We start from the raw sequence: 22021 nt of genomic DNA on the forward strand, positions 1-22021 counted from the left end.
GCTTCTTGGATGTCCATGGGTTCTAGTGTCATGAGAGAGAGAGGAAAACTTTTTTCTATCCATTTTCTCCATGCCATGCATAATGTTATACACGTCTTTCGTCTCACGTCTTACTCACCTTTTCTCTAAACTAAAAAGCCCCAAATGCTGCAACCTTTCCTCATAGGGGAGTCATTCTACCCCCTTGATAATTTTGGCTGCCCTTTTCTGAACCTTTTTTAGCTCTACGATATCCTTTTTGAGGTGAGGCGACCAGAACTGTACACAGTATTCCAAGTATGTTCACACCATAGATTTATACAACGGCATTATGATATCGGCTGTTTTATTTTCAATACCTTTCCTAATGATCCCTAGCATGGAATTTGCCTTTTTCACAGCTGCTACACACTGGGTCAACATCTTCATCAAGTTATCGAATACAACCCAATGTTGTGTTCCTGGCCAGTCACCAGCAGTGTATATGTAAAATTAAAATTTTTGCTCCAACTTCCATACCTTTACACTTGTTTACATTGAGTTTCATTTGCCATTTTAAGCCCAGTTTGGAGAGGTCCTTTTGGAGCTCTTCACAATCGCTTTTTGTTTTAACAACCCTGAACAATTTAGTATCATCAGCAAACTAGGCAACCTCATTGCTCACCCCTAATTCTAGATAATTTATAAACAAGTTAAAAAGCACAGCTCCCAGTACCAATCCTTGGGGAACTCCACTTTCTACATCCCTCCATTGGGAGAACTGTTATTTACTCCTGCTCTCTGCTTTCTATTCCCTAGCCAGCTCTTGATCCACAAGCGGACCTCTCCCTCTTCTTCTATGACTGCTAAGCATACTCAAGAACCTTTGGTGAGGTACCTTGTCAAACGCCTTTTGAAAGTATGCTATGTCCACTGGATCACCTCCATCAATATGCTTGTTAACACTTCCAAAGAACTCTAATGCCTTGTTGAGACAGGACTTACTCTTGCAGAAACCATGGTGGTTCTGCTTTAGCAAGGCTCACTCTTCTATATGGTTGGTTATTTTATCTTTAACAATACTTTCTACCAGTTTTCCTGGGACAGATGTTAAGCTGACCAGTCTCTAATTTTGGAGATTCCCCCCCGCAATCCCTTTTTAAATATTGGTGTTACATTGGCCACTTTCCAGTTACATATTTTTGTTAGAAGATCAGCAATTTCACATTTGAGTTCTTTGAGAACTCTTGGGTGGATGCCATCTGGACCCAGTGGTTGTCAGTTTTCATTTTGTCTTTTAAGCCTAGAACTTCATCTCTTGTCACCACTACTTACCTCAGTTCCTTAGACACCCTTCCTGCTAATGTTAGTTGAGGCACAGGGATCTGCCCATATCCTCCTTTGTGAAGACAGATGCAAAGAATTCATTTAGTTTCTATGCAATCTCCTTATCCTGCTTTAGGACACCTTTGACTCCCTTAACATCCAAGGATCCGACCTCCTGCCTAGATATTCTCCTATTAAATGTATTTTAAGAATTTTCTTTTGTTGGTTTTTATATTTTTAACAATATGCTTCTCAAATCCTTTTTAAGGTAAGTAAAAAAGGTAAGTAAGAGTGGTAAGCGGCGGTAACACAGCCGAAGCTCTGCTCACAGCCGGAGTTCAATTCCAACGAAAGGAGGAAGTCGAATCTCCGGTAAAAGGGGTCAAGGTCCACTCAGCCTTCCATCCATCTGTGGTCGGTTAAATGAGTACCCGGCATATGCTGGGGGGTAAAGAAAGGCCGGGGAAGGAACTGGCAATCCCACCCCATGTATACGGTCTGCCTAGTAAACGTCGCAAGACGTCACCCTAAGAGTCGGAAACGACTTGCACTACAAGTGCGGGGACACCTTTACCTTTTTTATTGTCTTCTTGCAGTTCTTTTGCCAGGGTTTGCGTTCCTTTTTATTCTTCTCATTCAGACAAGACTTCCATATTTTGAAGAAAGGCTTCTTACCTCTAATAGTATTTATTTTGTTTTTGCTGTGCTTTTCGTTGTTTGTTTGTATATGTTTTTGTATTTTTATTATGATATATTGTATTTTATTTTGTTTATTCACCGCCCTGAGAGCTATTTCGCTAAGGGCGGTATATAAATTGAAATAATAAATAATAAATAAATAAATAATAGCTTATTTGACTCTGCTTGTTAACCACACTGCATCCTCTGGATGGTATGTTTCCTGATCTGCAATATATACTCCAGTTGAGCTTTGAAAATTGTGTTTTCACTGGACTTTTCCTTCTAACTTTCTTTTTACCAGTCCTCTCATTTTTGGGAAGTTTCTTCTTTAGAAGTCAAATGTGACCGTGTTGGATTTTGTTGGCCATTGGCTATTTACATATATGTTTAATTTAATACCACTGTTGTCACTGCTCCCAATCAGTTTGACAACGCTTGTATCTTGCACCAGGTCCTAAGCTTCCCTTAACATTACGTCCAGGATCACCGCCCTCTGGTCAGTTCCATGACCCAACTGTTCAAGGGCACTGTCATTTAGGGTATTTAGAGATTATACCTCTTTGTCATGACTGGAACACATATATAGCCAGTCTATGTCAGGGTAGTTGCAGTCGCCCATTACTGCAAAATTTCCTAGTTTGGCTACTTCCTTGATTTCATTTTTCATCTCAAGATCTCTCAGCATTTTTATCAGGGGGGATGATTGCATGCCTAGTACCAAATTACTCCTGGGGTCTGCTACCACGACCCACAACCATTCTGTTGAGGATTCTGCCTCTTTTAGGGTTTCTAGGTTGCTGGATTCAATGCCCTGTTTCATGTACAGAGCAACACCATGTCCTCCTGACATAGTTTATATCCAGGGATAACTTCTCCATTCCACCAGGTTTTAGTTATGCTTACTATATCAATGCTGTCCTGCATTGAGCAGGAGGTTGGACTCAATGACCTTGTAGGAGGCCCCTTCCAACTCTACTATTCTATGATTCTATGATCTAAGACCAGTCACTCTAGTTCTCCTACCTTGGCTTGGAGGCTTCTAGCATTAGCTAGAAGCACTTATATACACTGTCTCTCTTCAAGTGTCTTTGGCATTTTTGGTTTGGCCTGTGGTACTTTGGCTTCTCTGGATTACTGTTCCGTGCTCTGCACTAACAATGCCTAATTCTAGGTCTACCCTGTTTAAAGTGGCATCATTTTTAAAATGTCTTTATACCATGGGGGAGATTCGTTCCAGACCGGACCCTCATGTCAACCTTCATAACATTAATTACGTATTTTTACAAACAACTACCATCATGCGAATGGCTCCTACTGGGAAGAAGGGCAGAATATAAATCTAATAAATAAATACTGATTGTATTTCCATTCCTGACCACAGACGAACACCCAAACTGCAACAATTTCTGCATCCTTTTCCATTTTTGTCGAAATTCTCTGACATTCATAGTTGCTATTAGTAATTGTTCTTTAATGATTCGTTATGTGTTTTTAAAAAATTGTGTTATTTTATGTGTTTTTATCTATTTGCCATGTGAACTGTCTTGTGACTTGTGCAAAGGGAAGTGTAACAAATAAACAAACCTGCCCTGGAAGTATTGCTCCCCCCCCCCAGCCATTCCTACATTATCTATTCAGGCTTGTTACTGTTGATCTGGGTGGTTGCTGTGCTGTGCCAAAATGGGGGGCATTTTTTAAAAAGCTCTGGCAGGGTCTACTTTGCCTCTCCTTTGGTGATTTTTCAGAAATCATTTTGAAAGAACTCAGAAATCCTTCAAGGTCATACATAGAATGATCCCTGATTGGCTAGGGTTAGGGTCACCCACGTGATTGGTATGGAAAAGCATTCCCTTTACTTGAAGGAGCTTTATTTGCCTGTAATGATGTCAGCACATAGCCAAATATCATTGACTACGTACCATTTTGATGTCACCACTTCCAGTACACGATCCCTGAATAACTGAGACCAGTCAAGTTATGAAACAGATTTTTAAAAATGACAAACAAAGCAGCAACAAAGAGCGACAACATGGGGATTCAATGGGTGCAAATAATTGCAAAGAATATGGGATTCTGCCCTTCCAAAATCACTATTTTGAAGGAAGAGATTGAAAATGAAGACTATTCCACAGTAGTGTTACTTGTGTAAAGCTTGCCGGTGGCATACATTCTGAATCTCTGCCTGACATCCTCCAAAGCTCACACATTTCTGGGAAGAACAAATACATCTGTACAGAAAATATGCAAACATGAGTACTCTATCAGGAAGGGGAGAAATATCTGAAAACAATGTCAATTTCCCTATTTTATTCAGCTATGGTTCTATTCCAAGCTGTCTTGATCCATTCTGGTTTTGGTTTCCTGAATCTCTGGCTATGATTTCCAGTTTCTTGCTAACTGCCAACTTAGAGAATATTGTCCTGGTTCCTCTCAGTGGAATGGCTAAAATACCTCAAATATTATAACTTCTTTGTTTTTCCTAAATCAGGTCCATCAAGAATAATATTTCTGAAAATAAAACTGAAACATATTGAAGGCACAGTGGAAGGGGAAATAAAAGCAGATAACACTATCAAGAGCCAGAGTTCCAAACCAAGATCACCCTGTTCCTCCTGAGAATGTCCAGGAAGTGTGGAAATTATCAGAGTTTCATGCATTTGGACACTGCTGTGTGTCAGGTTGAATCAGCTGCACGTTGGATGATGGGATATGTCTCAGCAGGGTAGGATGGTGTTCCGTGGTTCTGCTCTTGGATGTGCTCTGTGAGGCCTATCATTCTGAAGTGGAAAAAGTCTTTGAGTTGGAATTACCCAATGCTGGTTTCTAAAACACATCTTTACTGCTGTCTTCATTTCTTGATCCCTCTGTACATTTTTTTCAGCTTGGCTTTAAGAAGTGCCTGCAATGCAGGGGTGGTGGAAGAGGAAGATCAATGAAGGATACAAGGAACTTCAGCATGCTAAACTAGGCTGGGCAAAAATACCAACTGGATTTAGATGAGTTCTAGGTGTTGCACTGAATATTCCTCCTGTTTTGATTTTTGGGTAGAAAGTAGAAGTTTCAGTGAGGTAGGAGTTTGTTAAGACACATTTAGATAGAAACCTGCTCCAATACTTGTTGGCTTCACCCATTCCAACCCACCCCTGTTGCTTCTTCATGCTGCTTGGATTAGTGACTGGAATAATCCTGCCCAATTAGGGATCACTCAATGAATGGTACAGGGCTATGTAACCAGTGGATTTGGCTTTGTGATGATATAACTGAGGGTGGCAGGACAATTAAGAGTGAGAGTACCGTAAATGAATGAATGGATGTTTCTGCAAGGAATGCTGAAAACTGACCCCGAAGGGGATGGGTTTTTGTTTACAGCTGAGATGACATTGTTCAAAACACATTTCTGAATATTTTGTTTTCCACACACAACCCCTAGAAAAGAAGACCACTTTGTGGAATGTTATTTGAATAGTCCCCACCCTGCAGGGCTCCCATCAGCAATCCTGAGCTTCTGCAACCTTGCCACCGCCTATCCCTGCTCCATCCCTGACCGGACTGGCAGCAGCACTGCTGGGATAGTAGTGCTGCCACTGCATTCCACTCCTCACATATGCCATTGCTGCATTCATGTAAATAACAAGTGTGAAATCTGTGACTAGGTAGGTCATATGTGACAACTGCACAGAGTACTATGCACTGTTTGAGAACATTGCTAAGCTATAGTTCTGTGCAGTTGGTGTATTTATCTCTATTTATGCAAGATAAAAAGATCCTGGTGAGAAAGGTAATAGCACCTACCTCTGTGTTTAAGAAAGTCATTCAGTTCCCTGTTTTGAGGCTAAGTGCTTGTTTGTTGCATGTTTACACACTGAGAAGTACATTTTTGGAGAACATAAAGATGTGTGCAAGTAAAAGTGCATGTTGGACTCTGAACGTGATGCTTGGATTTTTGCAGAATTTTTAATGTTGGAGTTGGGAGCAAGATGAGAGTGTAAGAGCAGTGAGAGTGCATAGAGAGAATATTATTGAGAGGCTCTCATAGAGAGACTGTAGATATGCAAGTCACAGCTGCTCACTTTACCGTAGCCATTGTAAACGTATTTCAAATGTATTTTCACAAGCACGAGGTCTAGAAGCTTGGGTTCTTTTAAAGGAGAAAAATGTAAATAGTGATATTTTCCAAAATACTTACTATGTGCCAAGTGTGAGATTGCATGTGAAATCTGTAATTCTTCACATGTGACATCTTTATATGTAAACATTTTACAACCGTTGATAACTGACATTCATGTAATACCTAATCTTTAATACAGCAGGGATGGAGAACCTGCAGCCCTCCAGATGTTGGACTATAGCTCCCATCAGCCAGCAATAGTTCAGCAATATTTGAAAGGCCAGAGGGTCCTCATCTCTGACTTACAGTGGTACTATAGAAGGCCAGATGCTACTTCCTGGGCCACATGAAATAATTACTTTTTCCTTTCTTCAGAATATTGTGTGCACTGGAAGACTGGAGTGGCATCCAGATCCAAAAGCCATTCATTGCATTGCTTCCTGCGAGGTAAGAGGTGTGTGTGTGTTTCCAGAGTGGATGTTTAGTACCAGATTCTTGTATTTTAGTTTGTGTCTTGTGTCTGTTACCAAATTCTTCCAAGCTACACAGGAAGTGGATTGGACTGTGAAAGACTAACCAAAATTGTGTTTGCATTTTGCCAAATTTGTAGAGCAGTCCAATACCTCAGAGAGGAGGTCAGGTCTCCTGTTCCCCTGGTGCATTCACTATAGCTGCCCAATGTCCCTGCTTTTTAAAGTTTGATAGAAATATCTGTTGGCTATAGGTACTTCCTTAAACCGCAAGGTTTTTTCCTTATTAGTGAATTTCTCTGCTTTTTATTCTAGGACGTAAGAAATGGGATCCTGTGCAAGTTTGCTGATAATGGATTGATCATTTTATTTATTTATTTATTAACTTTATTAACTTTATTTATATCCCGCCGTTTTTCCAAATTGGAACTCACGGCGGCTTCCAGATAAAAGACACATACAATTAAAAACCTGTCAAAAATAAAAGCATATAATACATAAATGAATAAGTATAAACAGATATAATTAAAAAATGAACTCTAGTTTAAAATAGCATTAAACTGTTTCTAATAATTAAAAACCATAATCATAAAATCAGAATAATTAAAAAATAAACTGGCAAGAACAATATAACATCCTTTTGGGCCTATCCTTGGCCGCCTTCGGAATCAAAGGCTTGCTGAAATAAGAAAGTTTTTAACTGTCGGTGAAAGGACTGCAGGGAAGGGGTCATTCTTATCTCCCTAGGGAGGGAATTCCAAAGTCTAGGGGTGACCACCGAGAAGGCCCTATCTCGTATTCCCACTCGTTGTACTTGTGCGGATGTAGGTATTGAAAGAAGGGCCTCTCCTGAAGATCTCAGGGTCCGGGCAGGCACATAGAGGGCGATGCAATCTGACAAATAGCCTGGACCCAAGCCACATGTTTATTGAGTTCAGTGGGCTTTACTCTCATGCAATCATGCTTAGGATAGGTAAAACTGACCATGGGGATAGAGGCCTGGAGTGGGCAGGGGAGGAGAAAAAAGGAAGAGGGGAGGAGAAAATGAAGGGAGGAGGAAGGGAGAGGAGATGCCAAGAGAAAAGGCAGGTCTGATCATTTGCATGCTTATTGAGTTCAGTGGGCTTTACTCCCATGCAATCATGCTTAGGATAGGTAAAACTGACCATGGGGATAGAGGCCTGGAGTGGGCAGGGGAGGAGAAAAAAGGAAGAGGGGAGGAGAAAATGAAGGGAGGAGGAAGGGAGAGGAGATGCCAAGAGAAAAGGCAGGTCTGATCATTTGCATGCTTATTGAGTTCAGTGGGATTTACTCCCATGCAATCATGGCTAGGATAGGTAAAACTGACCATGGGGGAGGAGGAAGGGGAGGGGAGAATAGAGGGAAGGAGGAAGGGGGGAGAGGGGAGCAGAAGGAGGGGGAGGGGTAAGGAGGGGATTGGAAGGGGAGGGGGAGGAGTGAAAAAAGTGGGAGGGAAGGGGCAAAAGGGAGGTGATGGGAGGGAGGAGGATGGGAGGCAGGTTCGATCATTTACATGCTTATTGAGTTCAGTGGGATTTACTCCCTTGCAATCATGCTTTGGATAGGTAAAACTGACTGTGGGGGAGTGGGAGGGGGATTGGAAAGGGATGGGGGAGGGGAAGGGAAGGGTGAAGGACAGGGGAGAGAAGGGGCAAGAGGGAGGAGGAGGGGAGGGCAGGTTTGATCATTTGCATGCTTTTTGAGTGCCGTGGGATTTAATCCTGTGCAATCATGCTTAGGATAGGCGAAACTGACCTGGGGGAGGGGCAGGGAGGGGAGGAGGTGGGCAAGAAGGGAAGGGGAGGAGATTGGATGGGTGGGCACTGGGCAGAGGGGAAGCCCCTTTCCAAAAGGGAAACATTGTGAACAGTATTTTTCAGGGTTTCTCCAACCTTTTTATTCTACAACAGGCACATGTAGTCTCCCACCCAAATTTAAACCAAAGCTGTCCCTGGCCACATCCACACCAGAGTTTTATTTGACTTTAGACAGTCATGGCTTCTCCCCAAGAATCCTGGGAAGTATAGTTAGTGAAGGATGCTGAGAGTTGCTAAGAGATTCCCTGTTCCCCTCACGGAGCTTCAGTCAGAGTGGCTGACTGTTCAACCACTCTGGCCACTGGAGCTCTGTCCAGGGGAATAGGAGTCTCCTGTCAGCACCCTTCACAAACTACACTTCCCAGGATTCTTTGGTGGAAGCCATGACTGTCTCAAATGAAATAAAGGTCTGGTGTGGGTATGGCCCCCTGATTAAGCAAGCCAAGCAGCTGTGAGTCTGGCTTTTAGAACACTGATGGTTCTTACTGAGCATGCCCGATGTTATGACAGATTTCAATGATAAATTTCTTAAATTAATTAAAAATCTGCCAGTCATTTTTTAAACGGCAGAAGATGAAGGTCAGAGTGTGGGGCAAGGTCAGTAATAGGATTACAGGTACTCTGTGAACATGGCTGATTTTTAATTAACAGATTATGAGAACTCTCAGAGAAAAAAGTCCAAAAGGGGTCTGGTTTCTCTCTCTCTCTTTACACTTTGAACTCTGTATTGTCTCTTGACTGTTTTGTGTATCTCCATGAAAATTGAGAGGGTTGTTAAGCAAGCGTTTCTGAGTTCAAGACTGTACGTTTTGTAAGGTTTTGTTTTGTAATGAGCTTATGGGAAGCATCAGAATGGCACGGGGGGTATTTTCAATTTAACATTGTAGAATGTGAAAAATCCATGCTGGCTATAGTATACAGCCCCTCTTGCGGCTGTATAATAATTCTTTGCAGGAGGTGTCATGGCAGTTTTGAGTTGTGGTCCTAGAAAGACCCTCTAGCTTAGACTGAAAAGAGAAAAAAACACATCAGGATACTTTGTTATGTCAGCTGCATTTCCTCTTTCTTCTGTTTTTGCCAAGAGTTGAGAGTAGTTAGGAGTGAGGCATGTGTGAACCCAAAAGAAAGGGTGCAAAAGAGGGGGGAAAGGGTAATGCATTTGGAAAGCTCATCAGGAATGACGGTATTGCAGTTACTGAGGCAAGCAGAGCAGTTCATCCTTGTGCTATTGTGAGAAAAACAGATGACAAAAAGCTAAGATGAATGGATGAGGGATTGATAGTCAGAGTACAGAGCGACCTGGAAGCAATCTACTGGAGAAGGATGAGAGGAAACTAGGGACAAGTTTGCAAGCTGTTGACAGTGCCTGATATAGTTTAGTAGCTAGAGTGTTCTTTTGCCTGGATAACTATTGATTGGATGAATGTAGAGATCTGTGGCCTGCTCCATCCCAAAGGCTTGTGGCAGATAACTAATCAGAGGGTAATCAACTGATACAAACCAAAGCCACAAATAAATTTTATTTGCTCCTGCCCCACCAAATGTGAAGGTATTTCATTATTAATTATATTTCTATCCCATCCATACATCTCCCAGGTCACTCATAGAGGCAAAGAAGACTTTCCAATCTGCTGTACCACACCTGAATTCATTATTCATTGCATCACTTGGTTGCAAACATTGTACAGTGTTTTACTTGTAAGGAAAATAAATTTATTTTCAAAGTGCTGAGGGACAGCAATATTCTGAAGTTACTATCTCTCTCTGGGCTTCTGTATGTATGAATCCATGCCCCAGTGCATGTATCTCATATAACTGCAAGGCCTTCAATGCTAGGTGATGCCAATTTTATTATAAAGCTTGACTTGAAGGAGTTACATTGTGTAACAAAATACATTCCCTGTCCCCTTGACCGCATGCTGGAAAAAAGAGAGCCCCCTAAGAATACAGGAGTTACTCATCCCTAGTGTAAACAGTTAACAGATGCAATTTTATTTTGAGCTCTTGCTGCTGATGAATTGGCACAAATGCATTAAATGATTGTTTTTCTCATAAACTTCTAGGGCGCTCGAAGATCCTCACAAGAATTATAATGACTTCTTGGGCTATGATACCGAAATTATTACTAAGATACTCATATTCTATATCTCCACATATAAACTCCTGTCCTTAAAATCTGGATTTTGAAAATTCACTTTTGAATTTGAGAGCTTTTGTTTCAGTTCTGCCCAGTGGAGGTCTTTGATTCATCTGGACCAAATTACTGTTCTACTAGTTGGCTTTAAATGTTCAAAACAATTCCCATACATTATCTTGTTGCAAACCTTACAGGATTATTTCCATATTGCTTAATGTGGGACTGAGGCTGAGAAAACAGATTTCTACTTTGGCCTCGAGCCATTCTGTTACACCAGCTGTCCCTGACTCTTAACTGAGTGAGATATGATTTGTTTTCTTTCATGGTCCAAATGTAGATTATATTGTTGGGGCTGAGTTAAAACACTGTTGCAGATATGCAAGTCTTCCCGCCAAAGGAACTCAAAACATATAACATAAAAAAGCTTCATTTGATGTTATAATTAATACACACTCACACAGTTAGTAACAGCATCTACTGTATGTAACCCATACACATTTTCATGGATATACCTTGGTGGTTAATAGCAGATGCTAGCACTATTTCAAATTCTAATACAATCCATCTGGAACAGCATTCCTCAAATTCTCTTTCTTTCTGATACTGCTGTTGTAATTTCTCTCTCTCTCTTGTTTTGTATGTTTTCCAGACACTACCCTTAGGTAGCCAAATTATTTTTGCCACCCACAACACGTTTGCAGTTTGCCCTAGATGGTACATGTGACGTGGAAGCACCTCAAGTTACAGCCTTGCCTGTTGTCTCAAGTGGAGCCAATTTGATGTGCTATGAGGATACAGAATGTGCAAAAAAATGATGTTTGTATTGGTCCCTGGGGTATTGGGCCAACTCAAGATATTCTGATGTCTGAAGCATATTTGTACATTTCATACATTCATTCATTGGCAATCACTCGTGGCCGAGTAAGATTGTCGTCCAGGGTAAGGTCTTTAACAGTGGGTCCGTAAGTGACTGTGGAGGCCAATTCTGGATCCACACAGCCTCCCACAGTGAGAACATAGGTTTCCAGATGGAGGATGGCCATGATGAGGATTTGTTTAACGTGCCTTCCGCTTAGCTCGTTTGTCCTGTTCACCCTGTATTCGTGCTTCTTCAAAGTCCACAGCACCTTTGATAATAGCTGACCTCCATTTGGGACATTCATGGGCCAAGACTTCCCAGTTGTTGATGTTCTTGTTACATTTTTTTAGGTTCTCTTTAAGAACACCTTTAAGCCCCTTTTGCTGTCCACCAATGTTCCATTTTCCATCCTTAAGTTGGGAGTAAAGTAGCTGCTTTGGAAGACGGTGATTAGGCATTAGAACAACATGGCCGGTCCAACGAAGTTGATGTTGAAGGATCATTGTTTCAACACTGGTAGTCTTTGCTTCTTCCAAAACGCTAACATTAGTCCATCTGTCTTCCCAACTAATTTGCAGAATTTTCCGGAGGCAGCATTGGTGGAATCTTTCAAGAGGTTGGGCATTTATAAATGGTCCATGTTTCACAGGCATACAGTAAGGTTGGTAGTACAATGGCTTTGTAAATAAGCATTTTGGTCTCCCCGCAAATATCCCAATCCTCAAACACTTTACGCTTCATTTGGGAGAATGCGGCACTCGCAGAGCTCAGACGATGTTGAATTTCAGCATCAATGTCAGCTTTTACAGAGAGATGGCTGCCGAGATAGTGAAAGTGATCAACGTTCTCAAATGTCACACCATTAAGCTGGATTGATGGTGCTACAGAGGGACTAGTTTGCACCTGTTGATGAAACACTTTGGTTTTTTTTAATATTAAGTGAAAGCCCAAGCTTTCCATATGCTTCTGCAAAGACATTTGGGATAGTTTGAAGATCTTTCTCTGAATGTGCAGAGACTACATTATCATCGGCATATTGAAGTTCTATGACAGAGGTTGACATTACCTTACTTACATTTCATACATGCATACAGCGGAGGACTCAGAATGCACTAGATAGTTTGACAGCCTCTAGAAAGTTGAAACTGGGTGTGTGTGTGTGTGTGTGTTTATATATGCCAAGATTTTATGATTTCTAGAGAAATTTGAAAGAAGGACATTTGTACATCTCCCCATCACTATTCCCACTAATGGAAACACATAATATAGCCCCTAATAGTTACGCCACCCTTGTTGGAAAGCTGAAATTTGACTGCACGCATGACCCAAAATACCCTGATTGCTAGAAAAATTTGAAGACTGGACATAAGTACTTCTATCAATCAAAACTCTGAACATGAAATTTCTCAGTGGAGGCCAGCATTCTAGGATTAGGCGAGCAAAACTACCCATAGAGTGGAACTCTGTTGGGTTCTGCACATTCTGCTAGCCCTTTGACCTCCACACACTTGAATTGACCCTTGGAGGATTTTCACTGGCAGCCAGGAACATGGGTCTATGATTTCAAAGAGTAAGCTTCATTTATTGGCAACAATGAATTGTTCTAGCATTGTTGAGCGAAAACAACTCTTCAAGATAACTGTAAGATAAGATTCCTCAGTAAAATGGCAAAAGCTGGCAATGGGGAAGAATGATGCTGCACAAAAGACTTCATTCCTCATGCATGAAAGCTTAACAAGAGAACAATTGCCAGACCCCATCAGGATCATGTGATCCATTTACCCTAATATTCAAGTCTCCAGTGGTGGTTGGTATCAGCTGTTTCGAAGGACGGCAGTGTCTCCTTTTAATCCCACTGTGGGTTGAGGCTGGCTTTGGCTCTAAAGGTTTGGGTTTAGGACAGAATTTGACAGCTGATGGTATTCCAACTGGCTCTGCCTTTTTGTGGTGGCGTCCTTAATTTGTAGTTGATAGCAGGACTGAGCGTTGCTCCACATGTGATAATTTTCCTACAGTGGAGTGATATATTGGTTTCCATAGCCAATAATGAAGATCTCAAGACAAAAAAGATTAAAGGAGGAATAAAGCTAGAGATTAACAAATATATTTTAAATGATCTGTCATATTTGTTACACAAATGTCATCCTCAAAATACAAAATTAAACATGATGCAACAGCATCATCTTCTTTTATAACTAAGTCCAGCCATATGGACTATACAGATGATTTAGAAAGATTCATACCCAACAGTGTCATTCCCTAGCTGTCCCAACTATCGTTGCTCAACAGAAGTCTGTTTCTCGTTAAGATTTCATGTAACTAGCTGACTAGTGGCATAGCTTCTGTTACTAATTCTGTTACTTGAGTATCTGGACAACTGAACTGCCCTGTGTGGATCCTTCAGAACAATCTGTATACTCTCTATGGTTACACTTCATTATTAAGTAGGTAGTATATATTGTTTTGGATTTTCTTTAAGCAGAGGATACACAAACACAACTGAACTGGGTAAAGTGGATGTGTACTATTGCTTGCACTTTCAGATTAGCACAACAGTGTGGTGTAAGACATGCCCCAAGTCTAAGACTAGGCACAGATAATATTTTTTATTTCCTAAAAGGAAGATGGTATGATGATTATCATTTATTTATTTACATATTTATAATCCACACATTCTTAAGAACATATCAAGGTGGATTACAACATATAAAAATGAAATCAGTAAAAACAACCATAAAAACTAGGTAAGTGGGACAAAAGAAATGACTGTACACATTATGGGCAACAAAGACTTTTTCATACCACTTTCAACTATCTTAAAAACTATTTCTATCTGCAGCCTAATTTGAGGTAGCTATAGGGTTTCCTAGATATCAGCCCATTGCTACTACATAGGAACTAAGGAGCTGCATTATAGAGAGTCAGACCATTAGTCCATCTAACTCAGTATTGTATACACTTGACTGGGCAGTGGCTGTCCAGGGTTTAGAGCAGAGAACAAGCCTGGCCCTACCTGGAGATACCAGGGATTGAAGCAGGGACCTTTTGCATGCAAATCATGTGCTCTGCCACTGAGCCATGGCCCTTCTTATCACCGGGCATCTCCATCTCTTACCAAATGCTTGTCTTCCTCCTATCTCTCCATTTTCTACAGAAAACCCGAAGCCGCCCTTAATGCTGCATAGAATGTTGAAACCACCTACCCGCAGGGAAGTGGCCTTTGGAGTATAATTGTGGAAAAGTCAGCAGGGGGGCAGCAATTGGAAGATGCAGGCTGCAGGCAGTATGAGAGTTTGGCACTGGGTGTGGGGGCTTTGGGAGAGATACATGGCCAAGCATCTGTCATGAACCCGGTTCAAAGGAAATTGGGAGAGAGGAGGGTTGTGTTAACTGTCAGCTGCAAAACATACTGAGTGGTAGAATACCACTTCTGCCAGGAAGAAAGAGCTGCACAGGACAATCAGTGTAACCACACTGATAATGGCAAACATGGGTCTGGGGGAAACTCTGGTTGCTGCAGATGGATGATCTTCAGTAGGGAAGCAGTGGAAGGGACTTGGTTGCCTGCCACTTTCTCCCTGAAATCTCCACCCAGTCACCTTTCCCTGAGCTCCACTTCTTAGGCATGTGTCCTGCCACCAAGTGTGAAACTGTTTGGGGAGGGGTGGCAGAGGAAGGGTTAAGCAACTTCACTTGCTGCTTCTCTCCTGCAAATCACCTCACCAGTGGAGGATCAGCAACAGGTGCACAGAGCCACATTTACTGCTGTGCTCGTAGTTCAGCCATATGATCCAATGTGCTGTTTGCATCGACTGCCCTCCCCCACTGCTCCTGCTTCCCCCCATCCAGATTTTTTCATTGTTCCAGCCCTTCTTCTGCCTCTTCCTATACATTCCAATTATCTACATTAACTGCTTTGGCTGTGCACCTTTTATGTTTCTTGACAAATATCAAATAGGCCGAAGAAACAGGCATTTTAAAACATTCGCCTGGACTAGAATCTTGCTGAATAAACCCCTCAGCTGAAGGGAGCATTCAAAAGTGCTGAAGCCCCTCCATCATCCAGCATGATTTTTCCTCCCTAATGTAAACTTGCCAGAAGTCATATATAAAACAGTTCAGGAGGCCCTTGTGGCTTGAAGGCTTGTTTTCCATAACCCATTCTATCCTGTAGCATATTTAAGCAAGTGTTGGCTTGGCATGCCGTTTAAAAAGGCAGGCTGCTGTGGGGAGCAATTTGGCCTGGTGTTGTCAATATGAAACTAACCCAAAAGGTGAAAAACATCAGAGTCAACAACCAATGTAAGGAATTATTTAAGTAACATACAAAATTGGAACAACCAGGGTCCATAATATTCAATTGCATAAAGACACAGTGCACAGGATTTTTTTCAAAAGTGAACTAAAAGTCACAAAACATCCAAATGAAAATCCCTAGTAAATCTGCCAAATAATGGCTATATCTGGAATCCACAGCATTCCTGGTTATTGGACTTATTTCCACAAAACCTTCATCAGAATCCAAATTATAGCTTTATATTGTTATCCAGATAGAAACCTTTGGTGTTTCTTTACACACAACACACACGCACTCGACTGGAGGCAGATGGGAATTATTTGGGGGAGTCAGTAGCACCAGCTAGTGTGTGCACAACAGCATTGGCAAAAAGGATGTGCCAAAACTGTCCCCATTCTGGTTTCCCCTCCTGTTTGCACTCTGATTCATTTAGTATTACAAAGACCAAGAGACTTCCTCCCTCCCTTGCTTCTTTGCTTCCTTTCTGCATTCCACACCAGCCATTCACTGTGTATTTGCATTCTTCCAGGCACTCATTTTGGGGAAGGGAGTTACTGAGTTTGATCAATCTCAATCTCCCTCCCGCCGCCCACTTGTTAATGCAGATTTTCCCTTACCAGAGAAAAAAACATTAGTTAAGACCTTTATAGATGTGAAAACTCCAACAGTGTGGCTATTTCAAAGCAGTCCTATTCGTTTTTCGTTTGTCTGTTTCAGATGTTTTATGTGACTTGGCGAGGGCAACTGCCACGCTCCCTCGGTTCTGGTTTGGCACAAGTAGGTGCACCTGAACCATTTTATTTCCAGGAACAACTATGGGAAGGTTGTTGCTCTTGCTTTGTTGAGAAGGGAAGGGAGGTGGCAAACTTGTTATGCATAGATGTTTACATTTTATCTTTAAAAAAATAGTGGCGTGGGGCTTGAGCACCATCAGAAAGCCTAGCCGGGCATTTTGTTGCTAGGCTGTTTTGCTGATGTTCAAACAGGTGAGGAATCAGAAGTCCTTGAAGTGAAATGGGATTGCCATGCAACCCCCCCCCCCAAACCTTAAGGAAACAAAGACCAGTTTGCTGTGCTTTGCTTGGCTGTGCTTTTCTTATGCACTGGCAGGATGGCACCACCACTGCTTGCTTGCAGGAGTGTGTTCGGTGTCTTAAGTTTATAAAAGGAAGAAGGCAGAGAGAAGAGGCAGAAGGGAGTGTGTTAACTCCCCAGCCACAGGGCTGTTGCCCAGGAGAAGAGTTCCCTTCCCTTTCCCAGCCTATGCTGCTCAAGGTCTCATGATCCCATTGGCCAAACTAGCTCTTTATCCTTTGTCTCACACAGTCCTGAGCTCTCCACTTGGCGCGCTGCACCAAGCAATGGAAAGGGGAGGCGTGCTGCGCAAGATCCCAGTCTGGGCTTGTGGATGGTGTGCATATAGTACTCAAGTGAAGGAGCAGCCATAATGCCCAGGCAGCTGTCCATCAGACTCTTCATCTGGCTGGACAATTGCTGGATTTTTACTTCGCGCGAGGTGTAACAGGTTGTGGGTGGGAAGCATGGGAAAAGGGCAGAAAAAACAAAATAAGCCCTTTCAACATGCACTGCCCACTGGTATGGGTGGGATACCATAAAACAAAATTCAGAGAGGTGTGGACCATGCCATACTATTCTGCATTCTGATAAAGTGAAATGAGAAGGAAATCCTTTCTTTCTTTCTTTCTTTCTTTCTTTCTTTCTTTCTTTCTTTCTTTCTTTCTTCTTTCTTTCTTCCTTCTTCTTCTTCCTTCCTTCCTTCCTTCCTTCCTTCCTTCCTTCCTTCCTTCCTTCCTTCCTTCCTTCCTTTCTTCCTTTCTTTCTTTCTTTCTTTCTTTCTTTCTTTCTTTCTCTCCTTCCTTCCTTCCTTCCTTCCTTCCTTCTTCCTTCCTTCCTTTCTTTCTTTCTTTCTTTCTTTCTTCTTTCTTATCTTTCTTTCTTCTTTCTTTCTTTCTTTCTTTCTTCTTTCTTCCTTTCTTCCTTCTTCCTTTCCTTCTTGCTTTCTTTCTTTCTTTCTTTCTTTCTTTCTTTCTTTCTTTCTAGTTTGATGTTGGAGCTTCAGGTTCATATTCCTAAGCCGCTGAAACTTACCTGTGCCACAGAGTTCTTTTAAAGATCAATGCACATGGAGAAGTGTTGTTATAAATAATGACTAGTCCCCCCTGCCCCCTAATAATTTCTAAAGAGAACTGGTGCAGCATAGCAGCCTGCTGGCTATAACACTGTTCTTAGAATCAAGAAATTCCTAGTCTGAATCACATCTCTGCCATGAAAGTGGAGGACTTTCTCTTTCTCTCTCCATATGCTACTTTAAAACTGCATTGTCTGGAAAGCATATCTGAATCACAAATGTCTCTGCTTCATTTTCTGTTCCACATTAATTAATAGAAATCATGCAAGAGAGGTTCAAGGGTGAATGAAAGTGATTAGCAGTAAATTCAGGGAAAAAACAAAATACTTTTTCACACACCACATTATTAACTATTACATGGAGTGAAGACCACTAGCTTAGACAGCTTTTTAAAAACAACTTATCAAAGCTAAGCAAGGTCAGGTCTGGTCAGTGCCTGGATGGGAGACTGCTTGGGAACCATAAGTAAGCCGCCTTGGGTTCCATGAAAAGAAAGGCAGGGTATAAATGAAATAAATAAACAAACAAACAAAGACATCCAACTGGGGAGAGCTGCCTGCTGCCTTCATACCATACTGGTTAGCTTTTCAGAGGTATTAGATAAGCTTTTGGTCTGCGCCATTAGGGCTACTCTTACATTCTTATATTTGTATTTGAATATTGACAAATTGCTCCTGAAGAAAACATAGCCCAGTGGGTAGGGGCACCACCACTTTAATTGATTAACATGAACATTGGGGAGTTCCTTTGCACTAACCCCAGTGAAATAAATCCATCCATTTCAATGTGGTTTGTGCAGCAGAATATCTCTTACTGGTGGATTATGCCCCAGATCAGTTCTCTGTTCCATTTTGCCAACCTTAATGGCAGCTACCTCATGGTCAGGTCATACCTGGATAATGCTTCATCCTTGGAGGTCTACAGTAGCAGGGTTTCAAAGTGTGTAGTATTGGGAAGACACCTATTAATGGGCTATTTTGAAAACTTGTCCCATTGCATAAGAGGCACTCAACAGGTTTCTTGCAGATCATCACTATGATCCTAGAGTTCATCTAGATACACAGCTTTATAAAGGTGCATCCACCAATGCCAGTGGTGTCTCCAAGATCAGTAAAGAAATGTGCCCAGTGTCAGAGTCTTGGCACAACACCCAATAATCTTCCCTTCTCAGTTTCTTCTGTGTTTTCCCAAGTTTATATTTCCTCTTGTGCATCACAAGACAGAAAAAGCAAAAAACAGACAGTAGGGAGGCGGGAAGCAAAGGAGAAAATGAAAGGCATTCTACAACTGTCAGATGGCCAAGAAAAATATTGAATCCAAACAATGAACATGGCAGTTTCCTCCCACAGTCTGCATTCCCCAGTCATCTTCCAATGGGCAGCCATAAGCAGCCAAGAAATGCTGGGCTCATTGTACTCACACACACACACACACACACACACAGAGTGAGCGTGGGTGGGTGGGAGAGAGAGACAGAAAGAGATGCACACACAAAGGCATTATACAATATTGTCACGCTGGCAGTATGCTTCAGCCAGGAAGTTGCCGCAGATCTTCTCTGTCACTTCCCTCAAGCATCTATCTATGCAATTACCACGTGCCACACAAGTGACTGGCAGCTTAGGCAGAATTTGCTGGAGTGCTGAAGCTGCCTGTATATATTTGGATGTGAAAGACTGCATGATTTCTTGTTTTCCATTTTCCAACCATTCATAGGCCACTTGTGTTTCTTTCTGGAACTGTGGACTCAAAGATCACAAACCATTACTGGGTTTCCATTTTCACATCTGAGCACAAAAAGGAAGTGAGACGCTGTTGGGAAAGCAGCTATCCAGAGTTTTCAGATTTTATAAGATGTTTTATTATAGATATATTTTCAGTGCTTTGTCACTTGGGCTCCTTCTGGGAGGAAGGTGGAATATAAATGTAATAAATAAGTTTGGTGCAGTCAATACATTATCTGAATGCATCAACATGTGATGAGACTGGTATTTATTGCACAAGAGCAAATCTTTGCTTCTTTCTGAGGGCCTGACTAATTCTAAGAACTCCCAGGAGCTGAAATTTAGACCTTCTCAGTCTGTGCTTGTCAGAGCCTTTTTGAAAATATTTGAGTCAGACAGATATCCTTCTGAAATGAGCTAAGTCATTCACCTGAGACACAGATGCTTATCAAAAGAGGGAAATGAGATAGACTGAGCTGCACCTGTGTCTATAACGCAAAAAAACATTACTTGTGCCACCCATCAGAAAGACAACTTTCAGGTGGCTTGTAATAATGAGATTTGCAGACCATTTGCACTATTTCTCCCTTTTGCATACTGCATGCTGAAAACGGTTATTCTGGCTTTCCAAATATGCACATAAAAGTTACCAGCCTACAAAAAATGTTGTAGTCCACAAATACCATATAAGTCATTTGTGTCACATGAACATCCTGAAAAGCAGGAACTCATTTGTGCTCCATGTCCAAGAACTTTGCTACCTGCTTCCTACAGATGAGCAGGTGAATGTCTATCTACAAAATTTTGGCTGTCCCATGTAGGAGCTATAGAAGGATGCTTTGTTTTGTAAAAGAAATTCTAGATCCAAGTCAGAACTTCCTGCATTTGACATGGGATTGGGCACAAGCACTGGAATTTACCGCTGGTGGAAGCAGCTGGGAGTCTTCTTTTTCTTTGGGATCCTGAATGGGGACTCTGCAAGCAGTAGCTGGAGGAAGGAGTGCTTAGTTCTTGAGCAGTTAAATGGTTCCAATCTTTAGGCAACAGAGTGTGGATGATGGGTGAGAGGGAAAAAAGTGCCTATTTAAAAATAATGTGTTGTGTCTGTTCTGAAGAACAGATTCTCACATGTTGTGCAGAAGTGAGGAACCTTTAGTGCTGCATATGTTACTGAAGTACAACTCTCATCATTCCTGGCCATTGACCATGCATGCTGATGGGAGTTGTAGTTCAGCAACATCTGGAGGGCAAAAGGTCCCTCAGTCCTGTAGTAGTGGGATGCATGACGTTTGATTATGAGAAATTCTGGAGTAGGTATTGGTGGTCACAGAAGGTGATGCATGTATGGAAAGTAGGGAGGGGAGGTTCAAAAGTCTGAGAAAGCTGTAGCCTATTATTTCTACCATGTAAAATAGTAAATCTCTCTCTCTGAATAATGTGCTCTGTCTCTTCATATTGATGGGATGCTAAATTGAAGCTCTTGCTAGATCTTCCAGCAGTGAAATAACTAAATAACCTCAGGTTTCATCCAAAATTGTCGTCTCCTCCCTGCCGCAACATCAAACCCCGGTGCCCTCCAAAACAAAAAGCCTCCCTTCAAAGAGTTGCAGTGGTGTGGGCCTACTGAGCATTGTGGACTGTGTCCTGTGGGTCTGCAGTGGGAGGGGGAAATCACCCAAATTGGGTAGAAGAATCTTGCATTACAAAGTGACTGGAACCCATTCTATCCAGGATGCTTTAACCTCTTACACACATCCAGTCTAGCCTGTATTTGCTCTCTTAATTTACTCCGCCCCTGCCCTGCCAGGATAATTTTTAACATGACTTGTCATGTTTCTCCAGGGCTGTCATAAGATTCTGTGTTTGTTTCAGGCTGGGTGTATTTTTAGCAGCTTGAGTTGGTTGGAAGGGGGCAATTAGTGGGCATATGTATATACTATGAGGACAAACGGTCGGTCGTTGCCCCATCCCAGCTCCTCCTCTCCTAATGCTAATCTGGAAATCATTTTGAAGTAGCATCCGGGGCAACAGGCAATTGATTGCAATAATTACATGGAAACGTGATAAAAAGCGGGGGGGGGTTGCCAGTGAGTCCTGATATGGATAGAGGAAAAATCTTTGCCATGTAGAATTCTGTAAAAAATTGGAATCCCCCCCCCCTGATAATTCCCCTCTCTAGTTCTGCCGGTTATCTTCATTGTCTGCTATGCTTTCAGGAGAGAGGTAGCTGTTGCTACCAAGTCATTAGAGATCTTGTATCCTGAGGCTATGTTAGATTAGCAGGCACAGTGCTTCCATATTTCAACCCTGCTTGAGCAAAAAAGTTTAAAAGGATACTGTGGCACTTCGAGTAGGGAAGGCATGGCATCCAAACAGGCTCCGTTTCCAGTCCATGCATTGCAATGCTGCTGGTGTTGACTGTTATCCCAAACACTCCTTGCACCCGATTCTGTCTGTTATTTTCCATAAATATG

The 22021-nt window shown here is 41.9% G+C and overlaps 1 protein-coding gene across 2 annotated transcripts in view; it reads left to right on the plus strand.

Moving 5' to 3' along the window:
• PAPPA2 (pappalysin 2) overlaps positions 1 to 22021 on the plus strand; it is a 219636-nt gene that overhangs the window by 186719 nt on the left and 10896 nt on the right. For both annotated transcript variants that reach the window (XM_061634177.1, XM_061634178.1), the window contains one exon: positions 6449 to 6520. In XM_061634177.1, the coding sequence (XP_061490161.1) occupies positions 6449 to 6520 (72 nt within the window). The remainder of the gene's footprint in view (positions 1 to 6448; positions 6521 to 22021) is intronic.

Source organism: Rhineura floridana, chromosome 6 (assembly GCF_030035675.1).
Source record: "Rhineura floridana isolate rRhiFlo1 chromosome 6, rRhiFlo1.hap2, whole genome shotgun sequence".
Taxonomy (NCBI): Eukaryota; Metazoa; Chordata; class Lepidosauria; order Squamata; family Rhineuridae; genus Rhineura; species Rhineura floridana.